Here is a 21128-nt window from a genome sequence, read left to right on the forward strand (position 1 = left end):
CACCCTGTGAAGAAATTCCTCCTCTGCTACACAGAACAGCACTGGGGTCCATTTCTCAGCAGCTGGGCTGTTGTGGAGGGTCTCGGGGTTATGGTCCACTGTAGTAAAAACAGTACTTGACTGGACCTTGACCAGCATCAAAATGTATATGGTGCCTGAGAACCCAGCTATGTGGGCAGCAATTGCTATTGTCTTCTTCTTCTTCTTCTTCTTCTTCTTCTTCTTCTTCTTCTTCTTCTTCTTCTTCTTCTTCTTCTTCTTCTTCTTCTTCTTCCTCTTCCTCTTCCTCTTCCTCTTCCTCTTCCTCTTCCTCTTCTTCTTCTTCTTCTTCCAGACAGCAGCCTTGGCTTGAAGACGCTGTCCAGATACCAGCTGATGCAAAAGCCCAGGAACAAATTTTGCCTTTGCATTAGACCACCCTCTCCCTTCTTCAAGGAAGGCCTCTTTCAGCCCCTAGCTGCTTCTCTCCTCCACCCCTATTTCTCACCTCCCTATTCTGTCCTATTTTAGCATGTGGACCTTCCTGGGAAGACCTGAGTGTATTCTGTGTCTGTTTTCTGCCTTAACCGTGATGGCTCCATCCAGCCATAAGCAGTTACCCAGGTACGTATATTTCATACCACTGCAGAAGTCCCATGTAAGGTATACCTAGAGTCCCCAAGGGAAAAGCTTTCAAAAACTCTGTGTGTGCGAATGTGCACACAAGCATATGATGGATATGTGCATGTTTGTGTGCATGTGGCATGGTACATGTGTGGAGGTCAGAGGACATCTTCACACGTCAGTCTTTGATTTCCACCTCGTTGGAGACAGGGACTCCCTTGTTCTCTAACGCTTCCATGGATTCTCCTCTCTCTGCCTCCCATTCCCATATAAGGGTGCTGGGATTAGATACATGCACTATTACGTTTGACACGCGTGGCCTTTACCTGGATGCTGGGAATCTGTAAGCACTTTCCACATTGAGCCACATCCGTAGCTCCTTTCTCTTCCTTTTCCTCCCTCCCTCTCCTTGATTTTCTCTCCTCTCTGCTCTTTCTTTGGAAACAGAGTGAGCTTTATATCCCAGACTGACTTTGAACTCCAGCTTTCCTGGGCCTTTTGGCTCAGCAACCTGAGCTCTAGATTTGAACACCTTCTTATCCTTGCAGGCTTAATCAAACTCACCTGACCCCCTTGTTGCTGCGGATTCGAAAGGTAGGTCTGAAAGTTGAGGGATCACAATTCACACTGGAAGGTTCCCCATTCCGGATCCTATCTGGCACTATGGACTACTTCCGGATACCTAGGCAGAACTGGAGACTCAGCTTGAGGAAGATGAAAGTTGGTGGCTTCAACACCCTTACCACGTGAGTTGCTGTTCCTGGTTCTTGTTGACGAATTTGCTCAAATGAATCCTGAGACTTCATTTGAACAGTCATTTTAAAATTAGTATTAAGAAGGATAATTATTAGTTAGGGTTTCCTAAAGGGACAGTATACATACATACATACATACATACATACATACACACACACACACACACATACATACATACATACATATGTGATTAATAGAGTGGTTTACTGTAGTCTGAGTAGGATGTGTCCTGGTGGAAAGGCCAAGGATTTGATAATTGTTCAGTCCATGAAACTGGGTGCCTTAGCAGCCCCAATCTGGTGCTTGAGTCCCACGGAAGTTCTCAAGAGTTGCTGCTCTTCAGTCTGCATTGGAATCCCATAGAAGCTGGCTCTAATACCAGCAAAGATAAACTTGCCAGCGATAGAGAGGGCAAGCAGGCAAAAATCAAATGCTTCCTTCTTCCATGTCATCTTTTGTGGGCCGTCCAAATTTTATAGTAGGCCTTTCGTCCTCAGATGATCTACATTTGAGGCGTCTCTTCCCACCTCAAATGATCCATTTAAGAGAATCCCTCACAAGCATGGTAGATGCTTGAGTTTTAGTTAATTCCAGATGTAATCAGCTTTAGTGGTTTTTTAAAAAAAAAAAAATGGCCCTCAAAGGGAGTGTCACTATAAGCAGGTGTGGTCTTGTTGGAGGAAGCATGTCACTGTGGAAGCCGGTTTTGAGGTCTCATATATGCTTAAGCCACACCCAGTGTCTCAGACCACTTCCTATCACCTATGCAAGATATATAACTCTCAGCTACTACCTCTCCAGCACCATGTCTACCTGCCTGCATTGTTCCCACATTGATGATAATGGACTAAATAAACGTCTAAACTGTAAGCCAGACCCAATTATGTTTTCTCTTATAAGAGTTGCTGTACCATGGTGTATCTTCACAGCAATAGAAACCCTAACTAAAACAACCAAGATTAGTCATCATGATCTGGAGACATCACTCAAAGGTTATGAGCACTGGCTGCTCTTCCAGAGGACCTTATTTCAATTCCCAGCAACCACATGATGGCTCACAATCATCTATAATGAGGTCTGGTGCCCTCTTCTGGCGTACACTCATACATTCAGGCAGAACACTACATACATAATAAATAAATCTTTAAAAAAAGATTAGTCATCATATCAAGCTTGTGGAATAGGCCTAGAATCTCTATATTTAGGATAAAGAGCCAGAAGAATTGTTTAAGACCAGTTCCAGTTACACAGAAAATTGAAACTAGCCTAGGCTGCATAAGATTTGTCAAGAAAACAAAACAACAAACACAACCAATCAATCAACAATCAAAAAACACCGCTGAAATAGCAACTAAACAGAAAGGTGTGCAGTGTGTCATGGATGTCTTGGGTACCTATTTGCTACCATGACACAGATTTGAAAGACTTTATCTCCATGTCAAGTAGAGAGCATGCTGGAAGCAGACTTCTTTCACGCTGGCTACGATTCAGGGAAATGGTCTCCTTAGAGCCTTTGCTGAGAAAATCCTCTGGGTGCCTGTCAGATGGTCACTGTCTGCCTCCCCAAAAGGAGCAGAAAGGAACATTCCTCAGCTCTCTACAGTGAGAATTTATGCTCCAGGAGGTAAACATCATGAAAATGTGGGAACCGCACCCCACAAGCCTTTCCCTATTGCAGCGTTGTTAAACCACCAAGATTATCTGCACTGAATCTCAGTTTATGAGGTGAAATTTAAGTTTTCTTAAGCAATGTGGGCTCCAGCAAAAGCTTCTCTTTGTGAGGACCAGCTCCTGGTAGGCTGTGGTTCTCAGAATCCTCTGTGGTAGTCAAGTTTCTCCTGGGAAGCACAATCAGCAGGTGTCTTAGGTTTCTATTGCTGTGATGAAACACCGTGACCAAAAAGCAAGTAGGGGACGAAAGGGTTAATTAGGCTCACACTTCAGCATTGCTGTTCATTACTTGAGGAAGTCAGGATAGGAAGTCAAAAAGGGCAGGACTCTGGAAGCAAGAGCTGATGCAGAGGCCATGGAGGGGAGCTGCTTACTGGCTTGTTACTGTTTGAGAGATTCAGTCCATTAACATCATGTCAGGGAGCATGGCGGTGTGCAGGCTGACATGGTGCTCGAGCTGAGAGTGCTACATCTTGCAGGCAGCAGGAAGTCAACTGACTGTCCCACTGAGGGAAACCTGAGAAAAAGACCTCACAGCCCACCCCCACGGCGACAAACTTCCTCCAACAAGGCCACACCTTCCAATAGTGATATTCTCTTTGGGTGCCATTTTCTTTCAAACACCACAGCAGGTAAAGCGTGGTTATAATGAATTGCTCACAAAGTTGTGGGGGATGGGAACTCTTCATGGCTGCAGTTAGGAGGTTGGAAACTCTAGACAGCAGAGAATAAACTTGCTTTGAAGTCTTTAGGTTTAAGAGCAAGATGTCTAATGGTGAAAGTTCCAGTTCAAAAGCAGGCAGAGTCTAAACCCAAAAACAAGGGCTGAGAGCAGCAATACACACCTGTGAACCTAACATGTAGGAGGTCGATCAGGAGGATCACAAGCATGAGGTCAGTCTGGGATACATAATGAGATCCTGCCACAGAACAAAACTCAAGAACAAAACTGAAAGATTGGAGACTCACACACACGACTACATACTGCTTTTTTTTCATTGACAAAACCACATGGAATTCTAAGGATAAACACACTACAATGTTTTTATCATATAGATATATAATATGTTTTTATCATATATATAATCTTGTGTATACATCTTGTTTATATTTTATCTTGTGTATATATACATATATAAAATATATAGTCAGTATATAATATTACATATGCATTTATATCAAATGCTTGTATATATATGAAATATTGTAGATAAAAAGAAATAGAATGCATATGACAAAAAGATGTTAAAGTAATCCACAGAACAGCATGAGAAGTTGTCTACCAGAACTGGATCTGCAGTACACAGACCCACAGAGGTTGGAAGAGGACTCCAGGAACTGGGGTTATGGATGGTTGAGGGTACTGGGAGTCAAACCTGGGTCCTCTGCAAGAACAACCAATACTTAACCACTGAGCCATCTCCTCTATTGAGATTCTTGAGGTAGATTTTATATATAGTTGTTTTGATTTTTTTTAATCAAATTTGGAGAAGCTTGTTTGTTTTGTCTCGGTTTGGTTTGGTTTTTGAGAGGGTTTCTTTGTAGCTTTGGGACCTATCCCAGAACTAGCTGTTGTAGACCAGGCTAGCCTCAAACTCAGAGATTAGCCTGCCTCTGCTTCCCATGTGCTTGGAGTAAAGACATGTACCACCAATGCCTGGCAGAGAAGTTCGACTTTTTTCCACTTGTTTTTCTACTGCATTCCTTGCTGCAGGGCTCCAATGACCTGTATGTTAGATTCTTGACCAGATATCACATTCCATTAAAGCACTATTTATTCAGTCTTCTTTTTTATCCTATTATACTTTTCTATAGCTCAATTCATTATTACTTTCTTTCTTTTTTAGGGGGTTGGAGGGAGTTTTTTGAGAGGATATTTTATTTCTTTTTCATTATTGTACTCAGAACATCTTCCATTACTCTCTCTCTCTCTCTCTCTCTCTCTCTCTCTCTCTCTCTCTCTCTCTCTCTCTCACACACACACACACACACACACACTCCACTGAACTAGGTGCACAGTCTTTTTTACTTTTCATTCTGAGACAGGGTCTTGCTAAATTGCTGACGTTACCCTTGAACTTTCTACCAGAATTAGTCATTGAACTTTGCATCCCTGTGCCTTATCACCCGTATCTGGAATTAAGGACATGACATGTGTCACCAGATCTGGTATTTTTTGTTTTTGCTTTCTTTTGTTTTGTTTTTGGCAGATTCTCACTATGTAGCCTCGGCTGGCCTCAAACTTGTGAGCCTCTCCATTCAGCCCCCAAAGTGACGGTATTATAGGCATATACCACAACACCCAACAGTTTTTGTTTGTTTTTAAGGTTGTTTTTCAACACCGGGCTTGCTATATAAGCAACTGGCCTTTAACTCATAAACTTCCTGCTTCAGGCTCCTCAGTGCTTGGAATGCAGGTGCCACACTGGAGGCTTCAGTGTGGAAACATTCAGCTTTCTCCAAGTGAAAGATGCTTACTTCTAAGATAAAAGTAGAGCAGTCGGTACTGAAGAAGTGCATGATGAGAGAGCTTCTTATGTTCCTCTTTTTCCACATGACAGGCATGTTCCTTGGAACCTCCACGAGCCAACAGTGGGCCAGTTTCACTTCACTGAAAACTTGGACCTCATGTATGAGTTCATACTTTAATTACTTGATTCTGAGATTCAGATAGGGATGTGCCTGGGGAACTGGGTGAAGGAATGGCTGTATAGCTCTGCTTCTTGGTTATTTTTGTTGTTGTTGTTGTTGTTGTTTTGAGGAAGGGTCTGTTAGACCATGTAACTCCACCTAGCTTGGAATTCTCTATGTAGACCAGGCTGATCGCACATTCACAGAGCACTGCTTGCCTCTGCTTCCTTACTGCGAGAATTAAAGGTGTGTGTCATCAACCCTTGGCTATATTTCTGTTTTAATAGCCAGCCAAAAGCTCTAAGAACTTTTTGCCTGACTTGAAGTCTCCTTGAGTCATTGGTCTATGGCTTATACAGGACATAGCCTACTGTTACAGTATGATCTGCATCTTGTTCTAGCCAGCATTCTACAGAATGCATCAAGAAGAACCTGATTTCTTAGTTGTACTGTCAGATTTCTGAGCTACAGTTTATAGTGTAGAGAGAAAGGCAAATACAACATATTGAGGCAATACAACCTATTCCAGACCCAGCTAGGGTCAAGTCAGGAAAGACAGTGGTGATAACAAAGTTGAGTCAAGTTTTAAAGTTGCTCAGAAGTAAATGGGAAGGGGCTGTGTGCAGCAGAGGCAAAGTCATAGGCATGAAAAAGCAGTGCATGTCACTCAAGGTGATGTAAGATGCTGTAACATGTAAGCCTCACGTCCTTATAAAAGTAGAAGTCTGTTTTCATTTAAATGGGATCTTCCTTACTGGCATATATTTCTCTTCTAATAAATAATACTGAAAGAGAATTCAGGGTACTTTTGTCTTAAATCTTCAACACTGTTGTCTAAGTCATGGTCCATTTGGGTACTGAGCCCACAAGAGGAAGAAAGAGAAGGAGGAAAGGAAGGAAGGAAGGAAGGAAGGAAGGAAGGAAGGAAGGAAGGAAGGAAGGAAGGAAGGAAAGAAAGAAAGAAAGAAAGAAAGAAAGAAAGAAAGAAAGAAAGAAAGAAAGAAAGAACGAAAGAAAGAAAAAAGGAAGGAGGAAGAGAGCTGCTATGCCAAGCCATTACTTTGAGAGAAATGTCACTGTGACTGCTTTCTTTCCAGAGCTTTTGTCACCATGGCTTCAGATGAGGGGCTCTGGGTCATTCTGTGTCCAGGTCCCTACATTGGCAGTGACCTGGACCTTGGAGGCTTACCCAGGTGAGTTGTGGTCTGAAGGTCCCTGGGTGGGAAGCACATTCACAGGGCTTTATTTCTGGATGTATTTAGAAAACTTACACCATTTTGTTTCCTGATGTCAGGTACTTATAGGTACAGTTTTGAGTCTGGCTGTTTTCTCTTAGTTAACACTTTCAAAGTTTATGCATATGGTAGCAGGACCATTTATCTGTGCTGTTTTCCTTTTTCTAGCTGAATATTTTCTGGGATGGTCAGGTTCTCCATCCCTCACTCACACAAACCAAGAACCTCCAAACAGCCTTATGACTGTCTCATTCTAGAATACAGGCTGATAATTTTTTCCTGAAAAAGGCTAGATAGCAATCCCAGCTGAGATGCAAGGATTGTCACAAATATGGGGCAATGCCGGGCTGCATAATGATGTAGTCTACTAGGAGAGTCAGTGCTACATAGTACAATTGTGATACAAAGTCCTAGTGGCAAATATTTTAGGTTTTCCAAGCCACATGCAGCCTCTGTAATTAGCCTGAAAACTCAAGGAAAATAGGTGAACTATTGGGTACAATTTGTGCTGACAAAACTATTTAATAAACAGAGAGTGGGTCAGACTTGGCTTTTAGGCTGTACTTTGTTGAGCTCTGTCTTGAATCACAGTTACAAATTCCCTTACATCTTTGGGGCATGGGGATGTTTCTCACAGGCAGAGACTGCTCTTTCTTGGAGCTGGACCACATCCCCACATCTCACCGTCTCTATGGCCTTGCAAATAGGGGCCCTGTGTTAGATCTCCTTTGCTGTAGCGTTTCCTGTCACCGGTTCCCATCCTGAGTCTGAATCTCACCATTTCAATCATAGCTGGTTACTCAAGGATTCCAGAATGAAGCTGCGGACAACTTACAAGGGATTCACCAGAGCGATGAATGAGTATTTCGATCATCTGGTTCCCAAGATATCAATGTTCCAGGTAAAATCCAGTCCTCATCTCTGCCGGTAACGGAAGTGATTGCCAGCTTGATTTCCTGGCTAGTTGCTGCTTGCTGCTTGTTGCTTTCTGTGCTCTGAGAAGCAGGGAGCATATGCTGGCTACTGTGTGTGTTTGCAGCCAGGATTTTCAGGTTCTATCTAAGGAAGCTTCTGCCATTAGACTCTAATTAGACATGATGGCACATGCTGTATTTCCTGCCTTTGACAGTTGAAGTGACAGGATCTAGCCTGAGCTACCTATTGAGTCCTTCTCTCAAAGCAGGGACAGGATCTGGATTTAATTACTCTCCTTTTGCCTTCCCACACCAACTGTTCAACTCTGATCTATCTATCTATCTATCTATCTATCTATCTATCTATCTATCTATCTTTCTATCATCTATCTACTGATCTATTGTGTGAGATGGAACTCAGGTCATCATGTTTTGTGGTAATTTTTTTTGCCTTAAGAGCCATCTTGCATTCCCAGTTTGACTTTTTCAATATTTATTTTTACGTTACCTATAGTTGTGTGTATGTATGTATGTATGTATATACTGTGTCATGCTTGGTGCATAAGGAACCTGAAAAGAGTGTTGGATCCCCTAGACTGTAATTACAAAGAGTCATGAGCTACTATGGGTTTCTGGGAATTGAACCCCAGTCCTCCAGAAGAGCACCAGGTGTTCTTAGTTATTGAGCCATCTCTCCTGCCTGTCTTTGCCACATGGAGTTTGACTTTTGAATTTGAGTCTTAGATCTTTTCCTGATCTAACAATTAGTGTTGTAATGTTTTCTTGCATTGTTAGGCAGTGGTAATGGGTTCACAGATCCTGGTCAGCCATGCTCTCCCAAGGAAAATAATGTGTCCTCCTGTGATTTGGGGTTCTCAGCTGTGGTCCTCAGTGCTTAGTGCCTTTTTACCAAACAATATTTTCTTATCTTTTTTTATAAAAAAAGGTTTTATTTATTTTCACATGTCTGAGCCTGGATGAATGTCTGTGCACCACACGTGTGCATTGCCCAAGGAGGCCCCCGGGACTGAGTTGAAGAGAGTTGTTAGCCACAGGGTAGGTGTTGGGAGTTGAACCCAGGTCCCCATGAACAGTAGCCAGTACTCAACCTCTGGTCCATCTCTCCAGCCCCAAAACAATATTTTCAATTTAGGTTGGCTTCAGTTGAGACAGAACTGCATATTAGGCTGAAAAATGTCTATTCCATGTAGAAAATGAGTAGAGAGTGATAAATTTTAATTACTTTGGTCTTAGTTAGGATTTCTGTGGCTGTGAAGAGATAACATGAACACAGCAACTCTTAGAAAGGAAAGTTTAATCAGGGCTGGCTTACAGTTGAGAGGTCTAGCTCATTATCATCATGACAGGAAGCCTGGCCGCATGAAGGCAGTTGTGGTACTGGAGAGGTAGCTGAGGGTTCTGCATCTTGATCTGCAGGCATCAGGAAGTGACAGTGACACACTGGCCAGGCTTGAGCTTCTGAGACCTCAATGCCCACTCTCCTAGTGACACACCTCTTGCAAAAAGGCCACACCTACTCCATCAAGGCCATACCTCCTATTAGTGCCACTCCCTAAGGACCTATGGGGGCATTTTTATTCAAACCACCACATATCTAGTAGATATCATTTTTTCACTAGGAAATTAGTACTTACTGAAGTTATTTTATCCTCACAGTAATTATTTTAGATTAGTATATATTAAATGGAGGCAATGCCAAAACATGCATTTGTCTAGATGAATGCTTCACATGGTTGAACTTTTGGAAATAGACTATCATTGCTCCAGAAAGATAGTAAAACTCATAAGTGACCAACTACACAAGCCAGTACACATTTGAGAGATAGGCAAGAAGGCTTTTTTCAGAGACATGGTGTCCATAGGCACATGTAGCTACTTAAATTAATGTAAACAAAGTACAATTAGACTTAAGTTTCCAGGGCACACACTTCTCCCTCACTGTACCAATATCTATAAGCAGCTGGTTGCTATTATATGGACAGTATACAAACAGATCCTCAGGATAGGGTAGTAACTCAGTTGGCAGAGTGCCTGCCTCCCACAAAAGCCCTGAGTTCAATCCCAGAAGTCAGGGGGTAGAGGCAATGGGGCCAGAAGTTCAAGATTGTCTTCCTGATCCTAAAGAGTTTGAGACCAGTTTTTGATACAAGAGACCCTGCCTCAAAAATTAAAAAACAAGCTGGGTATGGTGGTGTACATGTTTAATCTCAACACTTAGGGGATAGAGTCAGGCAGATCTCTGTGAGCTCAATGACAAACCATCTACACAGGGAATTCCAGGCCAGTCAGGGCTCCACCGTGAGAACCTGTTTCCAGAACAGAACTGAACAGAGGACATTTTCATCCCTGCAGCCGTTTGTGCTCAGCCTTCCTATTTTAGGATACTGCAGCCTTGAAACTTCAACCTGGAATCCCTAAGTGAGTTTTACCTCTTTCATTCATTCCAGGGATGAGTTTTATCCAGGCGATGTTGGGAGGTCTTGGAACAGCCCCTGTAGCCTCATGGGTCAGCACTCCCATACTACTGAGCAATCCTCTCTAGAATGTTTCAATCAAATTTATCACATTCCAGCTCTTCTGCCTCAGGTCATTCTGGGTCCTGACAGCTTCTGGATCGTTCTTCTTTTCTGCTCTGTTCTTCATCAGAGACATAAAGAGCCTAAGAGGAAAGGGAAGCAGCTGCTTTTGAAAGTCTTTCCATGTTTGTCAGCTAAGAGTATGTGCTTTAGAAAATTAAAGCACATCTTTAGTCTTGGTGTCCTTTTCACTTCCCTGCTAAAAAACTATGGATGATGCTTGCTTAGGATAGATGCTTGCTCGGTATCTTCTAGCTTCAACTCTGGCTGTCTAAAGTATCTCCTCAGTCATTATGGTCAGGTTTGGGTGTGCAAACACTTCAGTCAAAGGAGTACAGAATCCTGGATGCTCCCACGTCACTAACATTGGCATGGAGTTCAGTTCCTCAGAGTGTCTTTCTCCCCCATGTGAGACACCTTCTGGTGAGCTTATATGTTCCTGAAGGAAATTTGAGGAAATAGTTTAAGTTTGGCTGTGACGGTGAAAAGGAAAAGATGGAGTCACTAGAGGGGCTTGTGGTCCATGCAAGTTAATCTTCACGTAGGACCTTAAAGCATCTTAAATGAAGATGATGGTGCCAAAGGCAGTGCCCCCTAAATGCGAAGCTCTTGGGTGATGGGGAGGGTGACTCTGGAAGTTTGAGCCCTCACAGTGAACACATTAAAGTATGGGAAAGGTAGTTATTCAGGGGATACTTTTAAAGGAACTATTTTGGAAGCATTTGACTTCTCACATAGAGGCACTGATGGTGAGTGACAGAAATGACCAACACTGAGGTTCAGTCTGGAATTGGGTGTGCTGTTATTACATGTGTGCCTAGGATTCAGAAATTCCAATCTTATTTAATCCCATCAATATCTCACTCTTCTATTCTTCCCTCCTTGACCCTCAGTATACAAAAGGAGGCCCTATCATTGCTGTGCAAATTGAGAATGAATATGGCTCCTACAATATGGATAAGAAGTATATGGCATATGTCAAAACGGTAAGTGCTCTGCTTCTGTGGTTTGTTATATTGTGGCGCAAACACATCCCGGATGCCTGTAGCCTGCCTGGAACTGTGAACTGTGCGGATGGATGGGGTCCAGTTTTATGTTTGATCTTTGGTTATATTCTAGTCACTGGCCTGGCAATAACACGGATGGCTCCGACAGAAGCCAGAGACTCACACTAGGCAGCTTTACCTGCTAGGACTCTCCGCTTCCTTCTGGGTGACGTTAACCTGTGCTTCCCATTCTTTCACTTTCAGATGTAACCATTTCTTAGGATACTAATAAACAGTACGTAATATACACAGCCAGATTTGTTGTTGCGCTGGCAGTGGTGAAGGTCAGAGGGTTGGCAGTTCAAGATCACCCTCAGCTACATAGTAAGTTGGAGGTCAGCCTGTGTGACATGAGACCCTGTCTCAAAACACCACTGTCTGACTTTCCTTTTCTGTGGCTGTGGTAAAATATTCTGATGAATTTAAACTTAGGGTTCAACGGCCAGTCCAGCCAGCTGGGAAAAAGTGAAATCATCTGAGCTTGGAACAGCGGCTCATATTATATCTATAACCAGGAAGGAGAGAGAGAGAGAGAGAGAGAGAGAGAGAGAGAGAGAGAGAGAGAGAGAGAGAGAGAGAGGGTTGCTTTCTAGTGCTTAGTCTGCTTTCTGCATTTTACGGAGCCCAGGATCTCCAGAGCGAAATGATCCTGCTCACAATTCAGATGATTCTTCCTGGTTCAGTTAATGTAATTGAGACAATCCGGCATTGGCTTAAAAGCCCATCCCTAGAGTGATTTCAGATCCTGTCAGGTTGAGCGTGAACAATAACCATTCCAACCACCAGCACCCAGGCCTTTTGTGATTGGGAATTAGCCTGTTTACACTCATTGCTAATACATCTGGCCTAGCTCTGGAGAAGTGTTGCCTTGCATTTGTTCGACTTCTGGTTTTGTGGTCCCATGCCCTCCTGCTGTCAGGATGACTTTGAATTTTTGATCCCCCTGCCTCCCAAGTGCTGGGATAAGAGATGGTTATCATTACAACTAGTCTATGTGTTGCTGAGGCTGCAGTCCAAGGCTTTTTGCATGATACACAAGCACTCCGCCAACAAAGTCATTTACCCAGTGTTTAAAAAAATAAATTATAAAAGTTAGTGTTTCTTTATATGTGTCAGGATATATGTCCTGCCATGTACATGTGGTGGTCAGAAGACATCTTGAGGGAGCCAAGTAGGCTCTTCTTCCATCTTGTAGGTCACAGGAATTGAATTCAAGTATCGGGCTTGTCAGCAGGTGCTGTTACGCACCCAGTCTTCTCCAGACACTGAATATTTTCACCATCCCATTTTCTAGGATCAGCTACTGCCTCTTTTCCTTACTGAGACCTCAGGCCCTTACATTCTATCTTTGTCTAGGTTCTCCAACTAAATCTTTAGGAAACACTTTGTTCAGCTGTGCAGTTGTGATAGAAAGGTCGGTGGGAGCTGAGAAAGCAACCTCCACAGGAGTAGGTACAAGGGAGCAACTGCCAAAGGAGCAGGCCAGAGTCAGAGACCTCTATGGGACAGGGCATGAGTCAGAGACCTCTGAGGGAGCAGACCAGAGTCAGGAATATCTGTGGGAACAAGCCCGAGCCAGCAACCTCCTCCGAAGCAAGCCTGAGTCAGGTACCTCAGCTGGAGCAGACTTGAAGCAGAGACCTCCACAGGAGCAGGCTTGAGACAGTGACCTCCTCAGGAGCAGACCTGAGGCAATGACATCCACAAGAGATGGTACAAGGGAGCTACTGCTGAGGGAGAAGGCCCGGGTGAGAGACCTCTGCAGGACCCACAGGTCCCACACAAGACAAGAACCTCTGAGGGAGCATGTCCAAACCAGAGACCTTGGACCAGGCCCAAGCAAGAGACTTCAGCTGGAACAGGCCCAAGACAGGGATATCTACAGAAACAGGCCTGAGCCGATGACCACTGCCAGAGCAGGCCCAAGACAGCGACCTCAGCAGAAGCTGCCCCAAGCATGCAAGCTCCCTGGGAGCAGGCCTGGACGACCCCCAGAATTGCAGAGCGACACCCAGGAACACTGAGCAACCTCCAGGAATACTGAGTGAACTCTGAGGTGGCTGGAAACATGGCCCCGAATGCACCACAGGGAGCAACCATCTGAGCCTTGGATCTACTGGCACCTGGAAGACTGATGACCAGAGACACAGCCCCAACTACACCAATCAGAGGAAAACATGGGTAGACAAGGTAAGAACATACTCACCACCACAAAGAACAACACGACACCAATAAAGACTAGTGGCCCTACAACAGCAAGACACGATCACTCAAATATAAGTGAAGCAGAAGAAAATGACCTAAAAATTAACTTTAGGAGAATGTTTGAGGCCCTTAAAGAGGAAATAAAAAATTCCCTCAAAGAAATGAAGGAAGAGACAAACAAAAAAATGGAAGAAATCAACAAATCCCTAAAAGAAAACCAAGAAAAAGCAAACAAACAGTTGAAAGAAACTATTCAATACTTGAAAATCAAAATAGAGAAAATAAAGAAAACATAAACCCAGGGAATAATGAAAATTATGAGAAAACAATCAGGAACCACAAATGCAAGCATAAACAGCAGAATACAAGAGATAGAAGAGAGAATCTCAAATGCTGAAGATACAATAGAGAAAATAGATTCATTGGTCAAAGAAAACATTAAATCTAACAAAAGCTGAGACAGCCAAGCAGAGGGGACCGGCGCGGGCACGGACACCAAGCGGTGGGGACTGGCGCGCAATTCCAAGAGCAGATCGTCCCACTACAATTAAATCAAAGAGGTAGGCCTTTTGTTGGTGAGGTCCCTGGCAAACAGGGAGCCAGGTCCTATTCCTGAAGACCCTTCTGAGTGGTGAGAGAGATCTTGGCCCGCGACAGGAGCCAGGAAACGGAGCGAGGGCATTTTGTAAGCCCCTGGCCAGCAGGGAAACCTGATCCAGTTTTAAAAGACCCATTAGATAGCATCGATAGGAGGAGATGGGCAGGCGCCAAGACAAGAATTCACCCAACAATCTGAAAAACAACATGAAAACACAAGAACCCAATGATCTTACAACAGAAGGACTTGAACACCCTAACACAGAGGAAGTGGAAAAAAATGACTTTATGAAAGCAATAGAGTCCCTTAAACAACATGTAAAAAAACACCCTTATAGAAATGGATGAGAAGTATAACAAAAAGTTTGAAGAAATGAGTAAATACGTACATGATACCCTGGGAAACCAAGAAAAAACGATCAAACAGATAATGGAAACAGTTCAAGAATTGAAAACTGAAATGGAAGCAAGGAAGAAAACACAAACTGAGGACCAGCTGGATATGGAAAGTGTAGGCCAACGAGCAGAGTCTACAGAAACAAGCATAATCAATAGAATACAAGAGATAGAAGAAAGAATCTCAGATTCTGAGGACACCATAGAGAAAATAAATGCACTGATCAAAGAAAACAGCAAAGCCAACAAATTCTCATCACAAAACATTCAGGAAATATGGGACACAATAAAAAGACCAAACCTAAGAATAATAGGAATAGAAGAAGGAGAAGAGTCACAGCTCAAAGGCCCAGGAAATATTTTTAACAAAATTATAGAAGAAAACTTTGCCAACATAAAGAGAGATATTCCTTTGAATATTCAAGAAGCATACAGAACACCAAACAGACTGAATCAAAGAAAACGTCCCCTCAACATATAATAATCAAAACACAAAATATACAGGTTAAAGAAAGAATATTAAGAGTTGCAAAGGAAAAAGGGCAAATAACTTGTAAAGGTAAACCAATCAGACTTACACCTGACTTCTCTATGGAAACCATGAAAGCCAGAAGGTCCTGGATAGAGGTACTGCAGAAACTAAGAGACCATGGATGCAAACCCAAACTACTATACCCAGCCAAGCTATCGTTCACTATCAATGGAGAAAACAAGACATTCCAGGATAAGAACAAATTTAAACAATATGTAGCCACAAATCCAGCCCTACAGAAAGTAATAGAAGGAAAATCACAACCCAAGGAATCCAACATTGCCAACACTGCCTACAATAACTCAGGCATGTAGCGACCCTTCACCAGAACAACTCAAAGAAGGGAGACACACAAACTCTACTACCAAAAACAATAAGAATAACCGGAGTAAACAACCACTGGTCATTAATATCACTTAATATTAATGGTCCCAATTCACCTATAAAAAGGCACAGGCTAAGAGATTGGATACAAAAACAGGATCCAACATTCTGCTGTTTACAAGAAACACATCTCAACCACAAAGACAGGCATCTACTCAGAGTAAAGGGTTGGGAAAAGGTGTTTCAAGCAAATGGTCCTAAGAAAAAAGCAGGCGTGGCCATACTAATTTCTAACAAAACTGACTTCAAACTAAAATCAATCAGAAGAGATCGAGATGGACACTTTATACTCATAACAGGAACAATCCATCAGGATGAAGTCTCAATCCTGAATATCTATGCCCCTAATATAAAAGCACGCACATATGTAAAAGAAATATTACTAGAACTCAAGGCAGACAACAAACCACACACACTAGTAGTGGGAGACTTCAACACACCTATCTCTCCAATGGACAGGTCAATCAGACAGAAACCAAATAGAGAATTAAGAGAATTGTTGGAGGTAATGAAGCAAATGGACTTAACAGAACCTTCTCGAAAATTGACCACATACTCGGAAACAAAGGAAACCTCCACAGATACAAAAAAATATCAGTGTCCACCTGTGCCTTATCAGATCACCACAGATTAAAGTTAGAATGCAACAACAATGCTACCCCCAGAAAGCCGATAAACTCATGGAAACTGAACAGTCAACTATTGAACCACACCTGGGTCAAGGAAGAAATTAAGAAATTAAAGTCTTCCTTGAATTTAATGAAAATAAAGAGACAACATGCTCAAACCTATGGGACACGATGAAAGCAGTGCTAAGAGGAAAGTTCATAGCACTAAATGCCCACTTAAAGAAAATGGATAACGCATACATTGGGGACTTAACAGCACACCTGAAAGCTCTAGAAAAAAAAAGAAGCAGACATGCCCAGGAGGAGTAGAAGACTGGAAATAATCAAACTGAGGGCAAAAATCAACAAAATAGAAATACAGAAAACAGTCCAAAGAATCAATGAAACAAAAAGTTGGTTCTTGGAGAAAATCAACAAGATCGACAAACCCCTATCCAAACTAATTAAACAACAGAGAGAGAAAACGCAAATAATAAGATCAGAAATGAAAAGGGGGACATAACCACAGACACGGAGGAAATTCAGAGAATTATTAGATCTTACTACAAGAACCTGTATGCCACAAAACTGGAAAATGCAAAAGAAATGGACATTTTTTAATATAAGTACCATATACCAAAGCTAAACCAAGACCAGGTGAACGATCTAAATAGAACTGTTAGTCGCGAAGAACTAGAAACTGTTATCAAATTCTCCCTTCCAAAAAAAGCCCAGGATCAGATGGTTTCAATGCAGAATTCTACCAGAACTTCCAAGAAGAGCTAATACCTATACTCCTTAAGGTATTTCACAATATAGAAACAGAAGAATCATTGCCAAATTCCTTTTATGAAGCTACAGTTACCCTGATACCAAAACCACACAAAGACCCAACCAAGAAAGAGAATTACAGGCCTATCTCACTCATGAACATCGACGCAAAAATTCTCAATAAAATACTGGCAAACCGAATCCAAGAACACATTAGAAAAAAATATCCATTATGATCAAGTAGGCTTCATCCCAGAGATGCAGGGCTGGTTCAACATATGCAAATCTATCAATGTAATCCACCATATAAATAAACTGAAAGAAAAAAACCATATGATCATTTCATTAGATGCTGAAAAAGCATTCGACAAAATTCAACACCCCTTTATGATAAAGGTCTTGGAGAGATTAGGGATACATGGGTCATACCTAAATATAATAAAAGCTATTTACAGCAAGCCAACAGCTAACATTAAATTAAATGGAGGAAAAACTCAAAGCCATCCCACTAAATTCAGGAACACGACAAGGATGTCCACTCTCTCCATACCTCTTCAATATAGTGCTTGAAGTTCTAGCAATAGCAATAAGACAACATAAGGGGATCAAGGGGATTCGTATTGGAAAGGAAGAAGTTAAGCTTTCGTTATTTGCAAATGATATGATAGTATACATAAGCGACCCCAAAAATTCTACCAAAGAACTCCTCCAGCTGATAAACACCTTTGGTAATGTGGCAGGATACAAGATCAACTCCAAAAAATCAGTTGCCTTCCTATACACTAAGGATAAGGAAGCAGAGAGGGAAATCAGAGAAGCATCACCTTTCAAGATAGCCACATACAGCATAAAATATCTTGGGGTAACTCTAACCAAGGAAGTGAAAGATCTATTTGACAAGAACTTTAAGTCTTTGAAGAAAGAAATCGATGAGGACACCAGAAAATGGAAGGATCTCCCTTGCTCTTGGATTGGGAGGATCAACATAGTAAAAATGGCAATTCTACCAAAAGCAATCTATAGATTCAACGCAATCCCAATTAAAATCCCATCAAAATTCTTCACAGATCTGGAGAAGACAATAATCAACTTTATATGGAAAAACAAAAAACCCAGGATAGCCAAAACAATCTTATACAATAAAGGATTGTCTGGGGGCAATACCATCCCTGACTTCAAACTCTATTACAGAGCTACAGTATTGAAAACAGCTTGGTATTGGCATAAAAACAGAGAAGTCGACCAATGGAATCGAATAGAAGACCCTGACTTTAACCCACAAACCTATGAACACCTGATTTTCGATAAAGGAGCTAAAAGTATACAATGGAAAAAAGAGAGCATCTTCAACAAATTGTGCTGGCAAAACTGGATGTCAATCTGTAGAAAATGAAAATAGATCCTTATCTATCACCATACACAAAATTCAAGTCCAAATGGATTAAAGACCTCAATATCAGTCCAAACACACTGAACCTGATAGAAGAGAAAATGGGAAGTACTCTACAACACATGGGCACGGGAGACCACTTCCTACGTCTAACCCCAGCAGCACAGACATTAAGGGCCTCATTGAATAAATGGGACCTCCTGAGACTGAGAAGCTTCTGTAAAGCAAAGGACACTGTCACTAAGACAAAAAGGCAACTCACTGACTGGGAGAAGATCTTCACCAACCCCACAACTGACAAAGGTCTGATATCCAAAATATATAAAGAACTCAAGAAACTAGACTGTAAAAAACTAATCAACCCAATTATAAAATGGGGCACTGAGTTGAACAGAGAATTCTCAACAGAAGAAGTTCAAATGGCCAAAAGACATTTAAGGTCATGCTCAACTTCCTTAGCGATCAGGGAAATGCAAATCAAGACAACTTTAAGATACCATCTTATACCTGTCAGAATGGCTAAAATAAAAACACCAATGATAGCCTTTGCTGGAGAGGTTGTGGAGAAAGGGGTACACTCATCCATTGCTGGTGGGAATGCAAACTTGTGCAACCACTTTGGAAAGCAGTGTGGCAGTTTCTCAGGAAATTCGGGATCAACCTACCCCTGGAACCAGCAATACCACTCTTGGGAATATACCCAAGAGATACCCTATCATACAACAAAAGTATATGCTCAACTATGTTCATAGCAGCATTGTTTGTAATAGCCAGAACCTGGAAACAACCTAGATGCCCTTCAATGGAAGAATGGATGAAGAAAGTATGGAATATATACATATTAGAGTACTACTCAGCAGTAAAAAACAATGACTTCTTGAATTTTGCATGCAAATGGATGGAAATAGAAAACACTATCCTGAGTGAGGTAAGCCACACCCAAAAAGAGGAACAGGGGATGTACTCACTCATATTTGGTTTCTAGCCATAAATAAAGGACATTGAGCCTATAATTCGTGATCCTGGAGAAGCTAACTAAGAAGGTGAACCCAAAGAAAAACATATAGACATCCTCCTGAATATTAACCTTCATCAGGTGATGAAAGGAGACAGAGGCAGAGACTCACATTGGAGCACCCAACAGAAATCTCAAGGTCCAAATCAGGAACAGAAGGAGAGAGAGCACGAGCAAGGAACTCAGTACCGTGAGGGGTGTATGCACACACTGAGACAATGTGGATATTCTATTGGGAACTCACCAAGGCCAGCTGGCCCGGGTCTGAAAAAGCATGGGATAAAACCGGACTTGCTGAACATAGCGGACAATGAGGACTACTGAGAACTCAAGAACAATGGCAATGGGTTTTGGATCCTACTACACGTACTGGCTTGGTGGGAGCCTAGGCAGTTTGGATGCTCACCTTAATAGACCTGGATGGAGGTGGGGGGGGTCCTTGGACTTTCCACAGTACAGGGAACCCTGATTGCCTTTAGGACTGACGAGGGAGGGGGACAGAAATGGGAGGCGGTGGTGGGGAGGAGGCAGAAATCTTTAATAAATAAATAAATAAAGAAAAGAAAAAAAAATCTAACAAAAGCTAAGCACAAAATATCCAGGATATATGGGACACCATTAATAGACCAAACCTAAGAATGATAGGGATAGAAGAAGAAGACCAACTCAAAAGCAAAGAAAATGTACTCAACAAAATCATAGAAGAAAACTTTCCCAACCTAAAGAAAGATATGTATTTGAAGATTCAAGAAGCTTATAGAATACCAAATAGACTGGATCAAAATAGAAATTCCCTTGTCACATAAAAATCAAAGCACTAAACATGCAGAATATAAAAAGATTATTAAGAGCTGCAAAAGAAAAAGGCTAATTAACATATGAAGGCAGACCTATCAGTATTGTACCTGACTTCTCAAGGAAAACAATGAAAGCCAGAAGGTCCTGGTCAAGCCTTATGCAGTCATTAAGAGAATGACACAAATGCCAGCCAAGACTACTATATCCAGGAAAACTTTCAATCACCATAGAAAGACAAAATAAGATACTCCATGACAGAATCAGATTTAACCAATACCTAGCCACAAACCCAGCGCTACACAAAGTACTAAAGGAAAACGCTAACCCAAGGAAGTTGGCTACATCCACAAAAACACATAGAGATTTCACAGCAGCAAATTCCAAAAAAGGGAAACACACATACACAAAAACATCACCAACAACAAAAACTAAAATAACAGGAGCTAACAGTAACTGGTCATTAATATCCCTTAATATGAATGAACTCAACTCACCTATAAAAAGACACAGGCTAACAGATTGGATACTAAAACAGAATTCAACCTTCTGCTGCATACAAGAAACATACCTCAACCTCAAAGACAGACATCACCATAGAGTAAAGGGTTGGGGAAAAAAATTCCAACCAAAAGAACCTAAGAAACAAGCTAGTGTAGCTATTCTAATATCTAACAAAATAGACTTTAAATTAAAATCAATCAAAAGAGACAATGAAGGACATTTCATATTAGTCACAGGAAAAATCCATCAAGAGGAAATCTCAATACTAAACATCTATGCTCCAAATAAAAGGTACCCTCATGTGTAAAAAAAAAAAAAAAAAAAAAAAAAAAAAAAAAAAAAAAAAACTTCTAAAGCTTAAATCACACATTAAACCTCATATACTAATAGTGGGAGACTTCAACACCCCACTCTCACTATTGGACAGGATTGTCAGACAGAAAATTAACAGAGAAATAAGGGAACTAACAGATGTTAT

The 21128-nt window shown here is 41.7% G+C and overlaps 1 protein-coding gene across 1 annotated transcript in view; it reads left to right on the plus strand.

The window, feature by feature from the left end:
- The first annotated feature begins 511 nt into the window (after nucleotides 1-511).
- Nucleotides 512-21128, plus strand: part of LOC130872699 (beta-galactosidase-1-like protein 2) — a 55944-nt gene continuing 35327 nt past the window's right edge. Inside the window, 6 exon segments of the mRNA XM_057766875.1 lie at nucleotides 512-603; nucleotides 1152-1349; nucleotides 5592-5660; nucleotides 6759-6854; nucleotides 7689-7797; nucleotides 11301-11393. Of these exon segments, the coding sequence (XP_057622858.1) occupies nucleotides 512-603; nucleotides 1152-1349; nucleotides 5592-5660; nucleotides 6759-6854; nucleotides 7689-7797; nucleotides 11301-11393 (657 nt within the window).

This window comes from Chionomys nivalis, chromosome 4 (assembly GCF_950005125.1).
Source record: "Chionomys nivalis chromosome 4, mChiNiv1.1, whole genome shotgun sequence".
In the NCBI taxonomy this organism is placed as follows: Eukaryota; Metazoa; Chordata; class Mammalia; order Rodentia; family Cricetidae; genus Chionomys; species Chionomys nivalis.